The 18,536-nt window shown below is 43.6% G+C and overlaps 1 protein-coding gene across 1 annotated transcript in view; it reads left to right on the forward strand.

Annotated features, from left to right (window-relative positions):
• Positions 1–18,536, forward strand: part of RELN (reelin) — a 384,643-nt gene that overhangs the window by 361,383 nt on the left and 4,724 nt on the right. Inside the window, exons 54-63 of the mRNA XM_058657530.1 lie at positions 2,690–2,865; positions 3,025–3,131; positions 4,208–4,450; positions 5,184–5,359; positions 8,410–8,483; positions 9,194–9,355; positions 10,407–10,564; positions 12,217–12,436; positions 13,525–13,722; positions 14,371–14,469. Coding sequence (XP_058513513.1) covers positions 2,690–2,865; positions 3,025–3,131; positions 4,208–4,450; positions 5,184–5,359; positions 8,410–8,483; positions 9,194–9,355; positions 10,407–10,564; positions 12,217–12,436; positions 13,525–13,722; positions 14,371–14,469 — 1,613 coding nt within the window. The remainder of the gene's footprint in view (positions 1–2,689; positions 2,866–3,024; positions 3,132–4,207; positions 4,451–5,183; positions 5,360–8,409; positions 8,484–9,193; positions 9,356–10,406; positions 10,565–12,216; positions 12,437–13,524; positions 13,723–14,370; positions 14,470–18,536) is intronic.

The raw sequence follows: 18,536 nt of genomic DNA on the forward strand, positions 1-18,536 counted from the left end.
TACGAGAATATTAAGATCAAGTTTTAGTGCAACTAAAACGATTCGTAATGTAAGCTAGCCTGAATGGATTCAACATTCTGGATTTCTGTTTTCTTTGAAACAAACCCTTAATGTGAAATCAATATTTTGCCCTGTTTACTCTGGTTTTTCTACTGACATGTATTTGAAGGAGATTACTGTTGTTGTTGCTGTGAAGTAAACACTATTGACATATTATCACAAAGTACCAGATTTTTAAAACAGGTTAAGTAACATCTGAATTTTTGCTGGGCAAAGTTGTGTGTTCTGATGTTTTGATTGTGGCTGCATGTAAAGAGTGGGCAATTCATTTCTAGACACTTTCACAGCGACGTCACTATCGGATAAGCCCAACGTGGATGCCACACACGTAGTAAATTGCTGTGGCTATATAGAGTGTAGGCATCATTATAGTAACAGAAAAGTGACCAACCTGTGCATGCACAAGAGCTTGAAAATCCACCTACAAGTAGCCAACTAAATACACAAAGCCTGACCCATCATTTTTTGTCTTCTCACCAATATTTCAGCAACTTTAGAAGTTTTTAAAAAATTTTTAAACAGGAAAGGAGCAAGGCTTACTGGTGTCTGAAGATATTAGTGGTTGACAAATGAGGTTATCGCATGAAAGGCATAACTTGTTTCACAGGCAATTAGTAAACTTCTTTCAAAATCTACTTTGTTTCATGAACATTAAAGTTTCATTAATAGCAAATGTTGCAAATTTTAATTGTGAACTTTGTTTCAGATCTTTCAAATGAAAGTATACATGGTTAGCCATGCATTTCTTGGGACTTTTTGCTTGTATGTAACCCTTTGATTATATAATAACATTCATTCATTTGCTAGCATTAATGAGCTAACTGGCCTATGCTTGCATATCTTCAAGTACAGAGTCATTTATGTTCTCATTTTAAAGGAGAGAGGCTTTACTTAAATCATTTTAACTCTGAAATAAGATATCAACTAGACAACTCTGCTAAAACACTGAAAAAAAGCAGTGTGTTTTTCCGGTGTTCTAATTGCTGCATTACAATGATAAATAGTTTTGTTATGTATTTTCATCATATAAAAATTACCAGGTCTCAACATAATGAAAAAGTATACTGTGGAAAATCTGGACGTTCTGTGAAAAAAAAAAAAAAAACACCATCAACTTCTTGACCCTGATCGGAGATTGATTAACTCTTTTTTTTCCCCTTGGTACACTGTAGCCATGAACATTAAATACATTATTTATGCACTCTCTCTGGAAAGTAGACACTTACTGGTTGTTAATCATTCTTAGCTAAAAGGTCAAGGTGGAGATCCAGGAAACTATGGTTTTGTCAACTTTGTGTAGTTTGCACAATCACCCTGCAACCGGATCCTGATGAACTTGCGAAACATCTTACAAGCTGTCCTCTGTGGTTTCTTTGCTCTGGACTTTACCTGGGAAGCTGTAGTTTCAGTGTCCCTGCCTAACCACACGGACATTCAAGGTTCCCTCTGTGTAGAATCTGAATGGTTCTGACTGCCTTTACCCATTGCCGAAGTGGGAAATTTAGCTCCAGAACGATACAGTGCCAGATGTGGATGGGGATGGGGACAGTGTTAGCATATCTGCTTTCTGTCTCATTGCTTTTTTTTTAAGATTTATTTATTTTTATTAGAAAGGCAGATACGTAGAGAGAAGAAGAGACAGCAAGTTCTTCGGGCTGCTGGTTCACTCCCTAGGTGGCCCTAGTGGCTGAGCTCAACCAATCTGAAGCCAGGAGCTTCTTACAGGTCTCCCATGTGGGTGCAGGGTCCCAAGGCTTTGGGCCACTCTACTACTTTCCCAGGCCACAAGCAGGGAGCTGGATGGGAATTGGAGTAGCCAGGACATGAACCAGCGCACATGTAGGATCCCAGTATGTGCAAGGCAAGGATTTTACCAATAGGTTATTGCCTGTCTCATTCCTTTTAGTTTTAACTTTCTAGTACCTGTTTCATATAATAAAAGTAAATTACAATAGTAATTTTATATACTATGTAGACCAATATGCATTTTCAGCAATGTATGTTCAAAAGACATTTTTGTAAGCAGAAGCATTGTTATAACAGACTTTACAACTATGGTTAATTTTAAATTTTTCTCTAAACTTTGAGTTCCAGGGCACACATTTAGCTTCATGGTTCAAACACTCACTTCCTGTTGTAAGCTCCTATTCCTGACCCCAGCTTCCTGCTAACACCGGCTCTGACAGGTGTCAGTGGTGGCTCAAGGAAATAGCTTGCTGTCACCCACGTGGGAAGACTACTCGCGGTCCTGACCCCCTGTGTCAACCCAGGCTCAGTCCTGGCTGCATGGGGCATTTGAAGGGGGCCCACAGGTAGAAGAGCTCGCTCTCTCTCGTTTCTCTCTTTCTCTCTTCCCTGTTCTGTCTCATATGGTCTACTTCTCAGATAATCTTTAGTTAAAATCATTTTTAAACTAAAATATTAAAAATTCTAATTTTTAAATGTGACTTAAGAAGGTCTTCAATATATATGATGGAAGACAACATTTCAGAGGCAGCTTGTTGGTTTTCCTAAATATCTTGGGGGAAGCATTGAAGTGCAATTTTGGGGTCAGGTTCAGAACTCTAACTCTGTATGCAGTATTCCGCAGTTATTACCTGGCCACCTCCCATGTACACTGTTTTCCCAGACTTTCCTGAAGGAACGCTTCGACAGTGAAGAAATCAAGCCTGACCTGTGGATGTCCCTGGAGGGTGGAAACACGTGTACCGATTGTGGTGTTCTCGCCGAGGACACTGCGCTCTACTTTGGGGGATCCACGGTGAGACAAGCAATTACGCAAGATCTGGATCTCAGAGGTGCCAAGTAAGTCCATGTCTGGTTAATTTGATGGCAGCATTACACACTTCCCCCCAAATAGTAGATGTTAAAAAATATGTGTGTGTGTGTGTGTGTGTGTATCTCTAGGACTTGAGCGTTTGTTCTGATTAATTATTCTGACAGATCATATGTGCTTGTCTTCAGATTCCTACAGTACTGGGGCCGCATCGGCAGTGAGAACAACATGACCTCCTGCCATCGGCCGGTCTGCCGGAAGGAAGGCGTGCTGCTGGACTACTCGACTGATGGAGGTACATGTCTGGCTTGGAGGCCACGCCTTGGAGTGGGTGGTCAGGTGCTCTCTGATGCCCCATGAGAATCGTCTCCGCACAATCTTGCCGACTTCCCAGTATGCATGGTAGAAGTTGCAAGGAAGAGCTGTGGATCCTGTGCGTGGACCACACTCCACATGCATCACTGCTGGGTTGGGCAAAATTTACCTTCAATAATGGGAACAGAAGAGAAATCCCATTAAAACAAACAACAGTGAAGGCTAGGAATAGAGAAAACACCCTCTTAATGATGAATGAGACACCGTGGAAGTAAAGTTTGTATCCATTTCCAAAGTGAAAACTCTTGTAAAAAAATTTTTTGAAGGATTTCTACAGCTTGTGTGTAAACAAATATTAATAAATACAGTGGCAAACCTACAAGAAAACATGATTAGCGGTGAACAAAAATATCCTGAATTCCTGAGTGTGTTGTAGAACGTTTTACTGAAATTCTCATTTTATGATTTTGGAGTAGCTGAAGCTAGACCAGTTATGCCAAGAAGTCTTTAGAATATTTGCTTTCGCAGACAGATGCCTTTGTTAATAACTAGCTAATAGATGACCTGAAGGTATTTGGTAGCATTTGAAACATATTTGCTTAAACAATCTAAACATCATTTAACAAATCATAAGAGAAAAACTTCACACCAGACCAACTAACCCGAAATCACATATATTTATAGCTATTATGTATGCATATTTGTACATAGAATATATATGAAATATTTTATGTATCTTTTAACGTGACAGTTATTATCTAGAAACAAGGATTTATCATTATTTCTGAGATATTCATATAAAATCTAAAGCAAAGTCATGATTTGTTTTGCTTTGATATTTTTATCTGGGCCAGTGTTTCAAACATCCTCCCCCTTGAATCATCCACCCCACAGAGAAGCAGTGTTGATCAACGAATACCAACGTCCAAGTCACCAAATCACTGCTCCTTGGACAGTCCCAGATGCGTTTGGACAGCCTGGAGTACTGGCTGCCCACTGACGGGTCCAGGCTTTTCTGCCAGAGGTGCCAATATTGGTGTCTTTGTTTTGTGACAGGAATCACATGGACTTTGCTGCACGAGATGGATTTCCAAAAATACATCTCCGTTAGACACGACTACATCCTTCTGCCCGAGGACGCCCTCAGCAACACAACTCGCCTACGCTGGTGGCAGCCTTTTGTCATCAGCAACGGAATCGTGGTCTCTGGGGTGGAGCGTGCTCAGTGGGCACTCGACAATATCTTGATTGGAGGGGCGGAAATCAACCCCAGTCAGTTGGTGGACACCTTTGATGATGGTAAGAAACAGGCCATGCCAAGACTTTTGCTTTCCAGTGAGCCTTCTGCATCTCGCTGTCTTCTTGGGTCTTTGGATGAATTACAGCAGCAGATACCTTCGAAAAGAGTGCAGCAGAATCATCAAACTCAATGGACATAAGATGTCGTAGTGCTCAGTGGTTTAGCAGTCTTCAATGTTGGCTGCTTATTGAAACACCAGCTGAAAATTTGGTAGATCCTGTTGAAGACGCAATTGCTAGCTTTAAATGTCATTTGGAATTTCAGCATCCCCAAATAATTTTAGTCTCTTTCGTAACTTCTGCGGTCATAGAAATACATGTGGCACTGACGTAAAAAAAAGCGCGCTAAGCTTTGGATGAGCCTAGCTCCAGATGTTGCTGCCAGATGGAAAAAAATCTCTGTCTCTTCCTATCTCTCTTCTCTTTAACTCTTACAAATGAATAACTAAATAATAATAAAAAAAAAAAGAACAGGAGCATGCCGAGAAGAACTTTATCATGATACAGGTGACCCAGATTAAGTGTGACATTCTGAGTGTGGGGTAATTATCATATTAGTGTTAAATAATCTTGTCTCAATTCAGTTCCTCACCTTCGGCTTCTGTACTAGCGAAGTAATGTAAAAAGTGTTCCTAAGAGTAAGCAAAACCCTGGCCGTACACGTAGAAGTCACTCAATAGTCAGCCCATTCACTCAAGCAAATAACACTGATTGTTTCCATTTACCTTGACAGAAGGGACCTCTCATGAAGAAAACTGGAGTTTTTACCCTAACGCAGTGAGAACAGCAGGATTCTGCGGCAATCCATCCTTCCACCTCTACTGGCCCAGTGAGAAGAAGGACAAGACCCACAATGCACTCTCCTCCCGGGAACTCATCATACAGCCGGGATACATGATGCAGTTTAAGGTAAGGGACAGCCACTCCCCAAGCCAGAACATGACCTAGCATCTGGGGGCTGGGAGTATGGATTTCAACAACTGCAAGGAAATGGTTGATTGTATTCATTAAAAGAGACTTGACCTTGTGCATGAAAGAGGCCAGCTTTTGCAAAGGCCTGCATCCAAGGGTGAGAGATGTCTCTGAGCGTGTTTAGACGTAGTCCGAAAATGTGTCTGTGTTAGGTCTTGTATAGGCAGCCTTGATTTGTTTCCTAAACCTTGTGAACAAAAGCTTCCCTAGGTGCCTCTGCCTGCTTCTCTCTGTCACTGCCTTTCCAGGGCCACACGGTGTATTCTGCCTCACTCCATTTCTTCTTCACCATCCCACACAGTGTTCCTTGTCTTCCCAAACTGGAAACATCTCTTTCCCCTTGGCGTTTGAATCCTCCTCCCTTCTCTTTGCGGTCTACGTTTACTTCCTTGTTGGCCTCTCTCCTTCCCTCAGCCGTTTAAACATCAGTATTTCTCAGCACCTCTTGGCTTGCTTCTCTCCCCCATAGACCTTATTCTTATTGGGAATCATATCCAGGCCTGCGGCTTCAACTATCACAACTTCAAGGGCAAGTGTCCAATCTGCATATCTAGCCTTCACTGGGAGCCGACAATCCATCATTTTTAATAATCCCTATTTCTTTACTTTTGTTTCCTGCCACCTCAACTCAATATGTCTAACTGTGAACTTACCATCTTTCTCCCCATACGAGCTGCCCTTTTTATATTCCAGTTTCTGTTGATGGCAGCATCTTTTGCCTGTAAGCAGCTTGAGCTGTTTAAGGTAGTCCTTGATTTCCTTAATTACCGTTTTTAATTCTGTTTTCCCATGTTCCTAGTACCTGCTGGCTCTCCTCTGTTTTCACCTGTATTCTGGTCCTTATTAGATCATTTGTCCATAAGATGCTCTTTTTTTTATAAAGATTTTTTAAAGATTTATTTATTTTATTACAAAGTCAGATATACAGAGAGGAGGAGAGACAGAGAGGAAGATCTTCCGTCCGATGATTCACTCCCCATGTGAGCCGCAACGGCCAGTGCGCGCCAATCCGAAGCCGGGAACCTGGAACCTCTTCCGGGTCTCCCACGCGGGTGCAGGGTCCCAATGCATTGGGCCGTCCTCGACTACTTTCCCAAGCCACAAGCAGGGAGCTGGATGGGAAGTGGAGCTGCCGGGATTAGAACCGGCGCCCATATGGGATCCCGGGGAGTTCAAGCAGAGGACTTAAGCCGCTAGGCCACGCCGCCGGGCCCTAGATGCTCTTTTTATTCTCAGCGTTTTCCCATTCTTTGCTATCTTTAACATCAAATCAGATTGGGTCTGGTGCTGTGACATAGTGAGCTAAGCCTTCCATCTGGGTGCCAGTTCACGTCCTGGCTACTCCACTTCCAAACCATCTCCGTGCATATGGACTGGGAAAGCAGCAGAAGATGGCCCAAGTCCTTGGGGCCCTGCATGCACGTGGGAGAACCAGAAGTTCCTGGCTTCAGATTAGTTCAGCTCAGCTGCAGACATTGCAGCCATTTGGGGAGTGAACCACTGGATGGAAGATCTCTCCCACTCGGTCTCGCCTTCTCTCTGTAACTCTACCTTTTAAATAAAAACAAAGTAAATGTTTAACTTTAAAAAAAAAAAAAAGGAATTCAGGAATTCCAACTCCAAAAAGAGCTATCCAAAAAAAAAAATCAATCTTTACTAAGTTCCGATCATTTCATCAGCTGCTTATAAACCTCTCTTGGTTTTTCAGCATTTCTGCATTTAAGGCCAAACACCTTAAATCCTGAAATCCCAAATCTGACCGACCTTGCGGACGTGACCTCCAGTGTGGTGTTTTCCAGCTTCTCTTTTCTCGCTTCCTTCCACTCATCTTGATCCTGTCTCCCCCAATCAGACTCTTTGTCATCCTTCAGGGGCATCTCATATGCAGCCTGCTTGGTGACTTTTGTCCTAATCCTTTTTAATCCAGTATCAGCTCTCAGAGGCAGGTGTCGGAGCTCGTGGTTAAGATGTTCAGTGCCATGCTTGAGCAGCTGGAGTCTCCTGCCTCCAGCTCCTCCTGCTAAAGGAGACCCTGGGACGCAGTTGTAATGGCTCGGTTGTTGAACTGCATTCACAGCTCCTGAGGTTGACCTTGACCCAAGTCTTTGGGTCATCTTCGACTACTTTCCCAGGCCACAAAGAGGGAGCTGATGGGAAGTGGAGCAGCTGGGATACAAACCTGCACCCATGTGGGATCCTGGCATGTACATGGCGAGAATTTAGCCCCTGAACTGTCATGCCAGGCTCTACGATACTTTATTTGTATATTCTGTAGTTCTCAATGTATTGGAATATACTTCTCTCTCTCTCTCTCTCTCTCTCTCTCTCCTCTCCTCCCTCTCCACATCCCTCTCTCTCTACCTCTCTCTTTCTCTCTCAGAATTCCAAGTTGTTTTATTCATGGGTATATGGCCTGAAATTTTTAACATCAACTTTCTCTAATATCAGCACTGAAACAGGGCTTGTTTGCTAAGCCAGTAATTAGGATTTCAATTTCAAACACCAGAATTTTTGTAGCACTCTTGCGTCATTTAATTGTGTATTCTAGGGAAGTCCTTTATACATATGCAAATTAGGAAAATACTAAGAATGAATATAAAAGAATTTTAAAACTGCTCTTCTAATTCCAAATAAATGCAATGGTACAGTAGTATCAAGAAAAAGTATCAATAAAGACACTTTGATATTTTTAATTCATTTCCAGAAATTATACCTGTGTTACTTCCAATTTGACTAATGTCTCTCACCCAGACTTCCAATTGATGTTACAGTAATGGTATGTTACAATATGTTGCAGAAATAGTACCTCTTAAAATCTTAATTCTCAACTCCATACAAAATTGCATGTCTCTGACAGACAGGTGCATGGCTACACTGTAAAACTCCTCGAGTCCCCCTTGCTTACCTGTCAGACTCATCCTGAGGGCAGAGTTCGAGGTAGTGCAATGAGGCGTCCTCTGATCTGGCCTGTGCACCGTCTGTTTCAGATTGTGGTGGGATGCGAAGCCACTTCCTGCGGTGACCTCCATTCCGTAATGTTGGAGTACACTAAGGACGCAAGGTTTGCACGATAGCTTCTCCTACTTTCTCGTTACTCAAATAGTTGTCTCCTTTGAAAGCCACTGTTGATAGACAAACAACCCATCTTGTAAGTAGAAGATCAGATGTCTTGCCGCTCAGGTTTCATCTGTATACTGATCGCACAGAAAGTCATCAAAGTTTTCCCTTCAAAGCATGACAACTGCATTTTCTGATCAGGCAGCATTTGAGCAGCTTTCTGTAATATTTAGTAAAAATGCTGCGTTTGTCTTCAGAACCTGTGTCTGTTATTTGTGCTCCTCTGTCTCAGCCAACCCTGAGAAGATTTTAATCATTGAATAATCTGAACGTGCGTAAGCTGAAGTCATCTCCTCTAACGTACAGTAGCAATGGCGACTCAAAGTCTCACATAGTATGGCTTACCATACCAGGGCCCTGAGAGCCATGCTTTCCCTCGCCTCCTATGAAATCAATTCTGTCGAGTTAAGTTTGAGTGGACACACAGTTGTCCTCCAAGTTGTTCTGTTTTTACCATGAGTGCCACTAAGAAACCAGAGTATGTTCTTACATGAAGTTATTTTCCTGATCGGCAATTACAAAGATGCATCAGAAACAGGAGATCCCCTTGAAATATCCTAAGATGACCCCAAGGTGTGACCTTGACCTTGACCTAGACCTACAGATGACCTGGTTCTTTAAGGCTTGTCTGAACAGAACTGTTGGTTTCTGCAGATCCGATTCCTGGCAGCTCGTCCAGACCCAGTGCCTGCCTTCCTCCTCCAACAGCATCGGCTGCTCCCCGTTCCAGTTCCATGAAGCCACCATCTACAATGCGGTCAACAGCTCCAGTTGGAAGAGAATCACCATCCAGCTGCCTGACCACGTCTCCTCCAGGTGTGTGCCCTAGGAAGGTCCCCCGAAGAGTGCATGCTGTGAACCAAAAATAAACTATACGATTCGTTGTTGGCACCTCCCCAGTGCCTTCTGCGTCTCCTCTCTGCTCTTCCTGCCCCCGAAGTAGCAACTTGTATGTCCCAAGAAGAAAGAATAAATAAGAGCATGTTTTTGTCCCTGATTTGTCATTCATCTGCCTAAGACCATGGTATATGACAAGGTTGGTCATGGGCCCTGAATGACAGACCCCATGCAAAAACTGGAATTGCTGCCAGTCCTGCCTTAGCGTTCCCAAAGTCTGCCTTTTTTTGAAAGATCCGTTTATTTTATTTGAACGGTATAGTTTAAAGAAACAGATGGAGAAACAGAGATAGATGGGTCTTCAGTCCACTGGTTCACTCCCCAAATGGCCACAGTGGCCAGATACAGGCTTGTCTATAGCCAAGAGCTTCTTCTGGATCTTTCGTATGGATGTCCCAGCGACCCAAGTACTTGGGCCGTCCTCCTCTGCTTTCTCAGCACATTAGTAGGGAGTTGGATTGGAAGTAGAGCAGCCGAGATTCAAACAGGTGCCCACACAGGATGCCATTGTCACAGTCAGCAACTTTACCCGCTACACCTCACATGGACTCCAAGGCTGCACTTCCATCTCCAGATACCAACACCACCTGGGCTGTCGGGGTTTGTGTTAAGTCAAACTGCATGATGGGGTGCAAAATCTTTCTACTGCAGCATTCATTTTATGTGAAGATTTGGAAAATGATGTACCTCGCTCCCCACAGGAAAAAATGAACACGGGTTTATTATGAATAGAATGGAAAAACTGACTGGTTTTCCAGGGAACGTATAAACTTCCAGAGTGCTATTTTGAGATATGCCCCAAGAGTCTGAGGGATACCACTTCACTCAGCCCTGCCAGCCAGGTGCTGTAGGGAGAAGCTTGGCGAGCCCTTCCCTGGGTGCATGCAGTGTCCCCTCCACTTCCCAGAGACCCAGCCCTGGGTAATGCCAGCCCACTAATTGCCTTCTACTGTGTCTGCGGGTCTTTCAGTGCCACCCAGTTCCGCTGGATTCAGAAGGGAGAAGAAGCTGAGAAGCAGAGCTGGGCGATTGACCACGTGTACATTGGAGAGGCCTGCCCCAAGCTGTGCAGTGGGCACGGCTACTGCACCACGGGAGCCGTCTGCATCTGTGATGCTAATTTCCAAGGTCTGAATCCTGGGCAGAGGGTCCTGAGGTTCTCCTCCATGCAGCATGTCTACACTCCATTATGACACAGAAATTTGTCTCTGGAACCTAGTTTTTTTGCTATGTGTCTGAGAGCATTTATTTGTTATATATTTGAGAGAGGGAGGCCTTTAGTATTTATGGCAACCCCGTAATGAAAATGGTTTATATAATCATTCCCTTTGTGTAAGGTGAAGCAACTGGGGCTCCTGGAGAGTGTCTGGATTCACTCAGCAAGCAAATGTCAGAATGAAAGATCAGTACTCAGGCTGTTCATTGCTGTCAGCCCTACAGCTGTTTTACCTAAAGAGGAACAGAATCATTCAGCCTGTCCCCCAGGCTTCCAAGGAAGAAATCGCCCCCTTGAATTCTGGAGTCGGCTCTATTCAGGTTTCCTGATGGGTGCTGTTTTCCTTGCGTCCATCCGGAAATCATATCCGTGAGTGGATATGATTCCCGTGGGCTTCTGTACATCGCTGGAAATTTCTTAGCCATCTCCTTTCTCCCCGGTTACCATTGCCCCCCCTTGCCTAGCTGGATCTGTCTGTGTGTCTCACCTGCAGAATTTTAATTTGAGGCAAAATGAATGTGCCAGATGCCTCACCAGGAGCCCTAGAATTCCAGAATTTTCTCCCTGCCCTGATCCAATACAACTACAACTTTTTGACTTTGAAGCATGATGGACATTTAGAAAAGATAAATTGTTCCCATGGAGGAAAATGGAAACAGTCATAATGGGGTGAATCACTTGAATGTTTAGTATTTTGGCCATGGTCCTTGGGAGACTCTTCCAGTCTCTTCCCCATTCTATGGATATCCTAGCTGCATTATTGCTTGTTTTAGAAGGGCTCAGGTAACACACTTGGAACACTCTTCCCCACATCAGGGTCTCTAAGGCATCACCAAATGACCGTCCCCCATCCCCAGGGGCTGATGTGGCTTAACAGCAAGGAGTAGCTCCCTCCCCTACCTCCCCTGCAGACACAGGAGAAAAAAAAAATTGAAACATTTGTCCCATCCACCTTTGTCCGTACCCGACTCTCCCCACCCTAATCAGAGACCCACACGGGCATGCATCCCTCTCAATCATATAAACAGTATTGAAAAGAAAATTAGAAATTAAAAAAAAAGAAGTGCTACATATATCTGCTTGGCTCCGAAGTCCAGCGGTAAGGACCTCTGTACAGACTACTCGACAGAACCCACAAGTCCTGCGATGGGAAGAGAACAGAGATGACTTGTGTCTGCTACAGAATCGTGCTCGGGAAAAAGAAATTCAGTTGCCCTCTCCTGCCACAGGGACAGCTCCCCATTAGAACCTTTCACTGGTGAACCGAAAGGTTTGGCCAAATGCTGTGGAATTGAAATAATGAATTTATGCTAGCAACAGATAGGTTAGTACATACTTATTTTAGTAAACATTGAGTCAAAGATAATGGATCTTGTTGACAAGGTCAACCAATAATTGCTAAAACAGAAGAGAAACACTGACTTCTGAGAGTCTAGACCTACTTGGTGTTTTGCCATTCTTGGAGTAAGGACACTGGCTCAGATCTGAGGTTGAACACCCGCTCTTCATCCTTGATGATTCTGCTTGTCCCACGTCATTTCCAAGATTCTTCCTTTCCCTGCAGGGGACGACTGCTCTGTATTCACTCACGACCTTCCCAGCTCCATTAAAGATAACTTCGAGTCAGCAAGAGTCACAGAGGCCAACTGGGAAACCATCCAGGGTGGCTCCATAGGAAGTGGCTGCGGGCAGCTGGCACCCTACGCCCATGGGGACTCTCTGTATTTTAACGGCTGTCAAGTTAGGCAAGCTGCAACCAAACCTCTAGATCTCACCCGCGCAAGGTAACCAAACCCCTGTGCTATGTCCAAATATGGACTTGTCCACAAGCCCAGTGGAAGGGGAAATGTGTGTGCCTATAGAACCATATCATGAAAAAGAAAAGATTCCCTGACTATGGAGAAGTATTCAGAAGCTGTGAGGATACCTGAGGAGATGTTTGGTTAATGAGAATATAGACATTTATTTGAAGCATTTCAGTGTAAAAAATAGTAGTAATGTATCAACAGAGGCAGAAATTTGGGACTCCTAATATGAAAAGCAATAAAAATGCAATAAAGCCAATCCCTGTATGAAAACCAAGGAGATACTAAAAGTTGTATCTACCCGTTCTCATTGTTTATACCCACAAAAACGATATACTCAATCCAGAGCCAGCCTGACACCATGGACAACTGCTGTTAGGACCCAACTTAGCAGTCGCCTACCATGTTGTACCAATGACTTCATTTTAAATTAATTTCTGTATATTTCAGTTTTGAGTCTAACTCTTTCTTTCACCACCTGCTCTCTAATGGGGCCACACTTGATCCCAGGAAAGCTCCTAGAAGGATACATTTCCTACAAGCTATGTCTCCTGAGAGTAAGGATGCCTGTGACACGCCTTTGCGTTGGCAGGACAGATGAGCTTATAGGCTCCAAGTCACTTTTTCTCCGCTCTCATTGACAAGCTACTTCTTCTTGAGTAGATGGGACAATTTCTCCTCCTGCGATCGCTATTCTGCTTGGAGTTCTTTGAAAAAAAAATAGCACAAATTCCGTCGTTGTCCTCTCTGTGTCTTCAGCAGCCCACTTGGTCCAGGCTCCCTTCTGAAGGCTAGCTGGTGTTTGGAGGCACGATTTCCAACATGGTGGAAAGATGGCATACCTTTGCAGAGCAGAATTGTTTCCTGTGTCTAGAAAGCCAGGCATTAGATGTTGTTCTTTACATGTGTAGTGGGAAAGACAAAACAAATAAATTGTATGTTAGTATGGTGTTACTCATTTCACTCTATGATGAACTTGGAGATGATAGACTCAAGGAATAAGAAGGCAGAACCCCTCAAATAAGTCCTGGCTTGTGTCTAAAGATGATTCCCTCTGTGTCTTTCAGTAAAATCATGTTTGTTTTACAAATTGGGAGCACGTCACAGACGGACAGCTGTAACAGTGACCTGAGCAGCCCCCACGCTGTGGACAAAGCTGTACTCCTGCAGTACAGCGTCAACAATGGCATCACCTGGCACGTCATCGCCCAGCACCAGCCAAAGGACTTCACGCAAGCCCAGCGAGTGTCTTACAACGTGCCCCTGTGAGTACCTGCCGAGGCAAAGGCTGAGGCTGGGGCTCAGGCCCTAGCAATCGCACAGTAGGAGGAGGATGCGAGGTGAATTTGATGGTGGCAAAACCCAGCCTGGCTGCCAGGCTCCAGATCTGATTTCTGTCAGGAAAAGAGGCAGAAATGAAAGCCAGGAGCCCTTAAGGACAAGAGGCAATGGAGAATGATAGAATGTGAAGGAACTTTCTGCACATTCTCTTTCCTTTAACCAGTATCTCTGGTCCTTTTGGAAAGGAGCACGTGTTCTTTAGTTCTCTGCTGCCTGTTAGTTGGATATTGAACTGGGTGAGAGCTGGGTCCGTTTGGATCTGCACTGAGTATCCACTGTCTAGTACTGTACCTGTCACTCAGAAAGCCCTTCGTGCTTGCTGACCAAAGGTATTGCTCTTCCAGGAACTCGTGGAGGAAGGGGAGGGATGGAGAAGTATTGCAAGTCCATGAGTGGCCCATAAAAGTCAGTGCTGCTTAGGAGGTGCTAGGACCTACACAAATCTGAATCCCATGGCCAGAGTCTCAGTAACTTGGATGAGCCTAGGATGATATTTGATATCTACAAGTCACATGCCAGAAAATTCAACTTCCCACTCTTTAACCCCTTTTTCCTTCTGCCCTGTAACCCAGGGAGGCGCGAATGAAAGGAGTTTTGTTGCGCTGGTGGCAACCACGCCACAATGGAACAGGTCATGATCAGTGGGCTTTGGACCACGTGGAGGTCGTCCTGTGAGTATCTGATACACGCCATCCCGTGTCCATTCAGAAGGGGTTGCCAGGGGGGTGGTGTCTCTGATCTGGCAGGCTCCTTAATGCAGAGTGAGCTGTTCCCGAGGAGAAGCCCTGGCAGGACCACTTTGGCTTACCCTCTTGTGCTACTTCTAGCTGTAGCCCAACCAATGGGGAACAAAAACCCTGAGACCAATGTCATGGACCTTAGGAAGTAGAACGTCTGTGTAAGGATGAACACCAACTGGATAGAGCAGAGGTACCCAGGTAAATGAGAGACCATGTATTGTGCCAGATCTGGGGTGCCTTGTACAATGGAATGATGTCCTTAAGGAGAAAGAATCTGTACTGACTCACGTACTGGGCCACTGTGCCCCATTACAAACACCCATCTTAGCCGCAGGAGCCAGTGGCATCCTGCTTTAATGGTGTGGTTGCAACTGGGGTGGTGGAAAAAGAGTCTGTGGTCTCAGAGTGCCCCCTACCCAGCTTCCCAGCACTTAACAAAGAAGAGGTGCGTCCCTGTCCTCCCATGTGATGCCATAAGGCAGTCGCCACTCTCAGCTGGCCGGGTGAACTGTTCCCTCACAGAGAGATGACTTGCTTTTTCTCTAACAATCTAGTTCCTGTAGAACTGGAATGCTTATGTCTCGACGGGTTCGGACTGATGGCTCCAAGTGGTTGGCAAGGAGAGGCGAATCTTCTCGGTAGATAGGTTCTAATGTTCATTCTGTTTACCAAAACCCAAGCGAAATCAGTCCTGCGGCTGATTTCAGTCATTTTTGAAAGCAAATATAAGTGATGAATTGGTAGGAAAACTACCAGCTTTGTTTTGGGTTGTTTTGTTTTGTTTTGTTTTGTTTTTTTCCGATCATGGCCATGAGCTGATTCTTCCCGTCTTGAGCTAGCCCTCGTCTTAGTTCTCACTGAGGCACCTGCTTGCATGGCATCCATATCAATCCCCAAGTTCAAGAGCAACCTGGTCCTACACAAGCCCCCACTGTGCGCTCTGCTGCTTTTGGACGACTTGCTGGGCTCTGCCTCCCCAAGCCAAAGTTGAAGGTGAAAGGAACAGTCCAGCCTCACTTGAATTGAACTATGAGGCTGATATTCTATTGAAAATACCAATTTCCTCAGATTGCATTCTCTCCAGGAGCATAGAGCAACTTGGGCTCTCACAGGCAAATCCATGTAGGAAGGTGGTAGAAGATGTTGCAGAGGTCAACTGAGTCTCCTGACAAGACAGTTTGTATGAATGGGGCTTCCTGCTCTCATGACAAAGCATTACCAAGTCCCACGAACCTTTAAAACTATCACTCCGTAAAAGACGACCGAACGTTAATATTGCCCATGAGTAGACAGAAGGATTTTATTTTTATTCAGTGGCCAGAACTTTGACACTTGGAGGAATGTAGTACTTCCCAGGCACCTTCTGCCTTCCACCTCTATACTTGCCTTGAATTCTCAGGACACTGAATGTTTTTCCGCAAGAGAAGAACATCATCGCACCTGCCTAGGGTTGTATGATTGAAATTGTATCCCGAATCTTATTTCAGTGAAAGATTTAGAAATTATATCTTTACACATCAGTCACCGTATACAGGGGACTTCAAAATGTTCGTGAAAAATCTGCATATCACTTAGTTCCATTTTTCTGCAAGCTCCTTGAAGCCGCTTACGCTTAACATTTACATGTAATTTTAAAAGCAAATGCTGTGTCTTAAATGGCATTTCACTTATTTGTAAAAGGTGTAGGAGTTCATTGATTTTTCCTTCCTATTTGAAAGGAAAAAATACTTCACAAAAGTGAGCTCAGTAGGTGAGTTATTTAAAAATAGTAAGGAATTTATTTTTTGCACAATATTTTTGATGTTTTACTCTATTTGTAGAATTTAACATTTCTGTGCCACGTTTGAGTAAAGCCCTCTTTCCCATAAGAATCACAAAAGATTTTAAGGCATCCATTAGTTAATATGCATCTGATGGCTCTAAAATAACTAACTCATTCATTCGATAAGCTTAGACTAAAGAAAAATTTCCCAGAAAGTCAGAAAAGCAAGATATAATTTGTAGCGCCTTTCCTCTTTATGAGGCACAAAGAAGCCCGGCGGCATTCTGGCATGATTCACAAAATATTACGCATTATAACTTTGCTGTAAAGGGTGTTCATAGGTTTAGAGAGAGGATATTCCCATAGAGTCCTATTCATGGGACTAATTTTCAGCTACATTTTTTGTATCAGAACATCCAATCAAATGAAGTAATTGCGATAACCCCTCGAGTGCAGGAACAGATGGAGGCACTTGTAGAGAGCCAGTCTGGACTTGAGCGACAGCAAGAGTCACATTAATGCTTTTGCAACTGATGGTTGGGGACATGCGTATCATGTACGAATTGTGTGTTTTCCTTCCTAAGTGAGGACTGGCCTCAATTGAGCTTTATTACTACAGTTTCGCTTCTGCGCATGTGCGCCAAGGACACATGCTAAAAACCCCTAGGGGGAAAAAAAAAAAGAAAGAAAACTGGTTATGATGGTATCTCACACCGGGTTTAACCTCTGCACTGCCCATACGAGCTTGACAAATAGGAATCTAGCACTTTCGAAAACATTTCCATGTTTGAGGAGTGTATCCCAACTGAAAAAGACACATAACATGTTTTTAATCTAATAGTTTCAATCTAAGCTACCACATGCGGAAGGATTTAAACTTCATAAATATGGATATACAGAAAGACAGGCTGCGCGCCAGAAAGCTTAAAAACCACCCTTGGAGCATGTCACTGAGCAAGTCATGCCTCTCCCTTGTTTGAGAGTATAATGTCCCCCGCTCTCATATTTTTCCAGTCAAACCTGCCCAAGAAAAGCACTTGCTGATGGTTAGCCCCTGCTAATCTACCTTGTAACGGATGAGCTGAACTGACAGCCGATTCTCCCAGCCTCACTAGCTTACGGAAAACCCTCATTCCATAACGTCCGAATGATGTAGCCAGAACACGACCCCTGACAAGCCAGAAACTGCATTCCTCTGAATCCGTCTTCTAGCTCAGAGTACCTATTTTCCCGTACATGTTTGTGAATACATTTGGGCAGATCCCTCACAAGATCCATGCTGGTGGGCCTTTCTTAGGCAAGAGAATCCGGGGCCTTCAACTTTTCTCTGCTGGGCACTCGCGCTTCTCTGCTAAGAACCGGCCTCACCCAACTCCGCGTCTCATTTACACATCACATCTCCCGCGTATGTGTCTCAGTCACACCCTGTTGTGTGTATACAAAATGGGCTGATTTCTGCATGTGTCCCTTGAAAGCGAATCTCTCAGTAAAAAGTTAGCGTTTGCAAATTGATTCTTTAAAAAGTGAATTATGAGCACATTTACTGAGGATTGAGAAACGGTTTGTTGCTAACTATGATCATAAGTGCATTTATCAGATTTTAATGAGTCCCATCGTGACCATCCCCTCATGCTCTTCATTATCTAAATACTGTCACTTTTTTGGCACAAATGATTTATGGAGATGAGCCGATTACATTTGTTGCAAAGCATATCTAATCTTTACTAAATTTGACTGTGTTAGCTCATGGAGAAGACTTCTGTATTTTATAAAGCCTGTGCTTTCTTATAATGGAGAATTAGTATTTCCTAAAGCATAAATAATTGAAATATCAAATAATAAAATCAATAGTAGTTATCAACTACTAGCTAGTAATTTTATACTTCTATGCAACATTTATGCCAAATGTAGAATTATGGCTACATGTACCTTGACATACGGTTATGAGCAAATATTGCATGTTGCATTACATAAGAAAAGTTAAACATATGTATCTAATGGGTGTAGAAAAATAAGAAATAACTTCTTTACTTTTTATTTTCAAAAGAGATGAAAAATCCTATATTGCGTCTAAACCTGGTCAGACTTTTATGACTAATCAGAGTGCTGCATGCGTTGAAAGGCATTTTTTAACTTGTGTTATATTTCATTATTTGCTGACATTGGTTTTCCACTAGAGTAAGGTAAGTCGTCCTTCCATCCCGGGAACTGTTTGCTAATAGTTTCATCCATGTCC

This window comes from Ochotona princeps, chromosome 32 (assembly GCF_030435755.1).
Source record: "Ochotona princeps isolate mOchPri1 chromosome 32, mOchPri1.hap1, whole genome shotgun sequence".
Lineage (NCBI taxonomy): Eukaryota > Metazoa > Chordata > Mammalia > Lagomorpha > Ochotonidae > Ochotona > Ochotona princeps.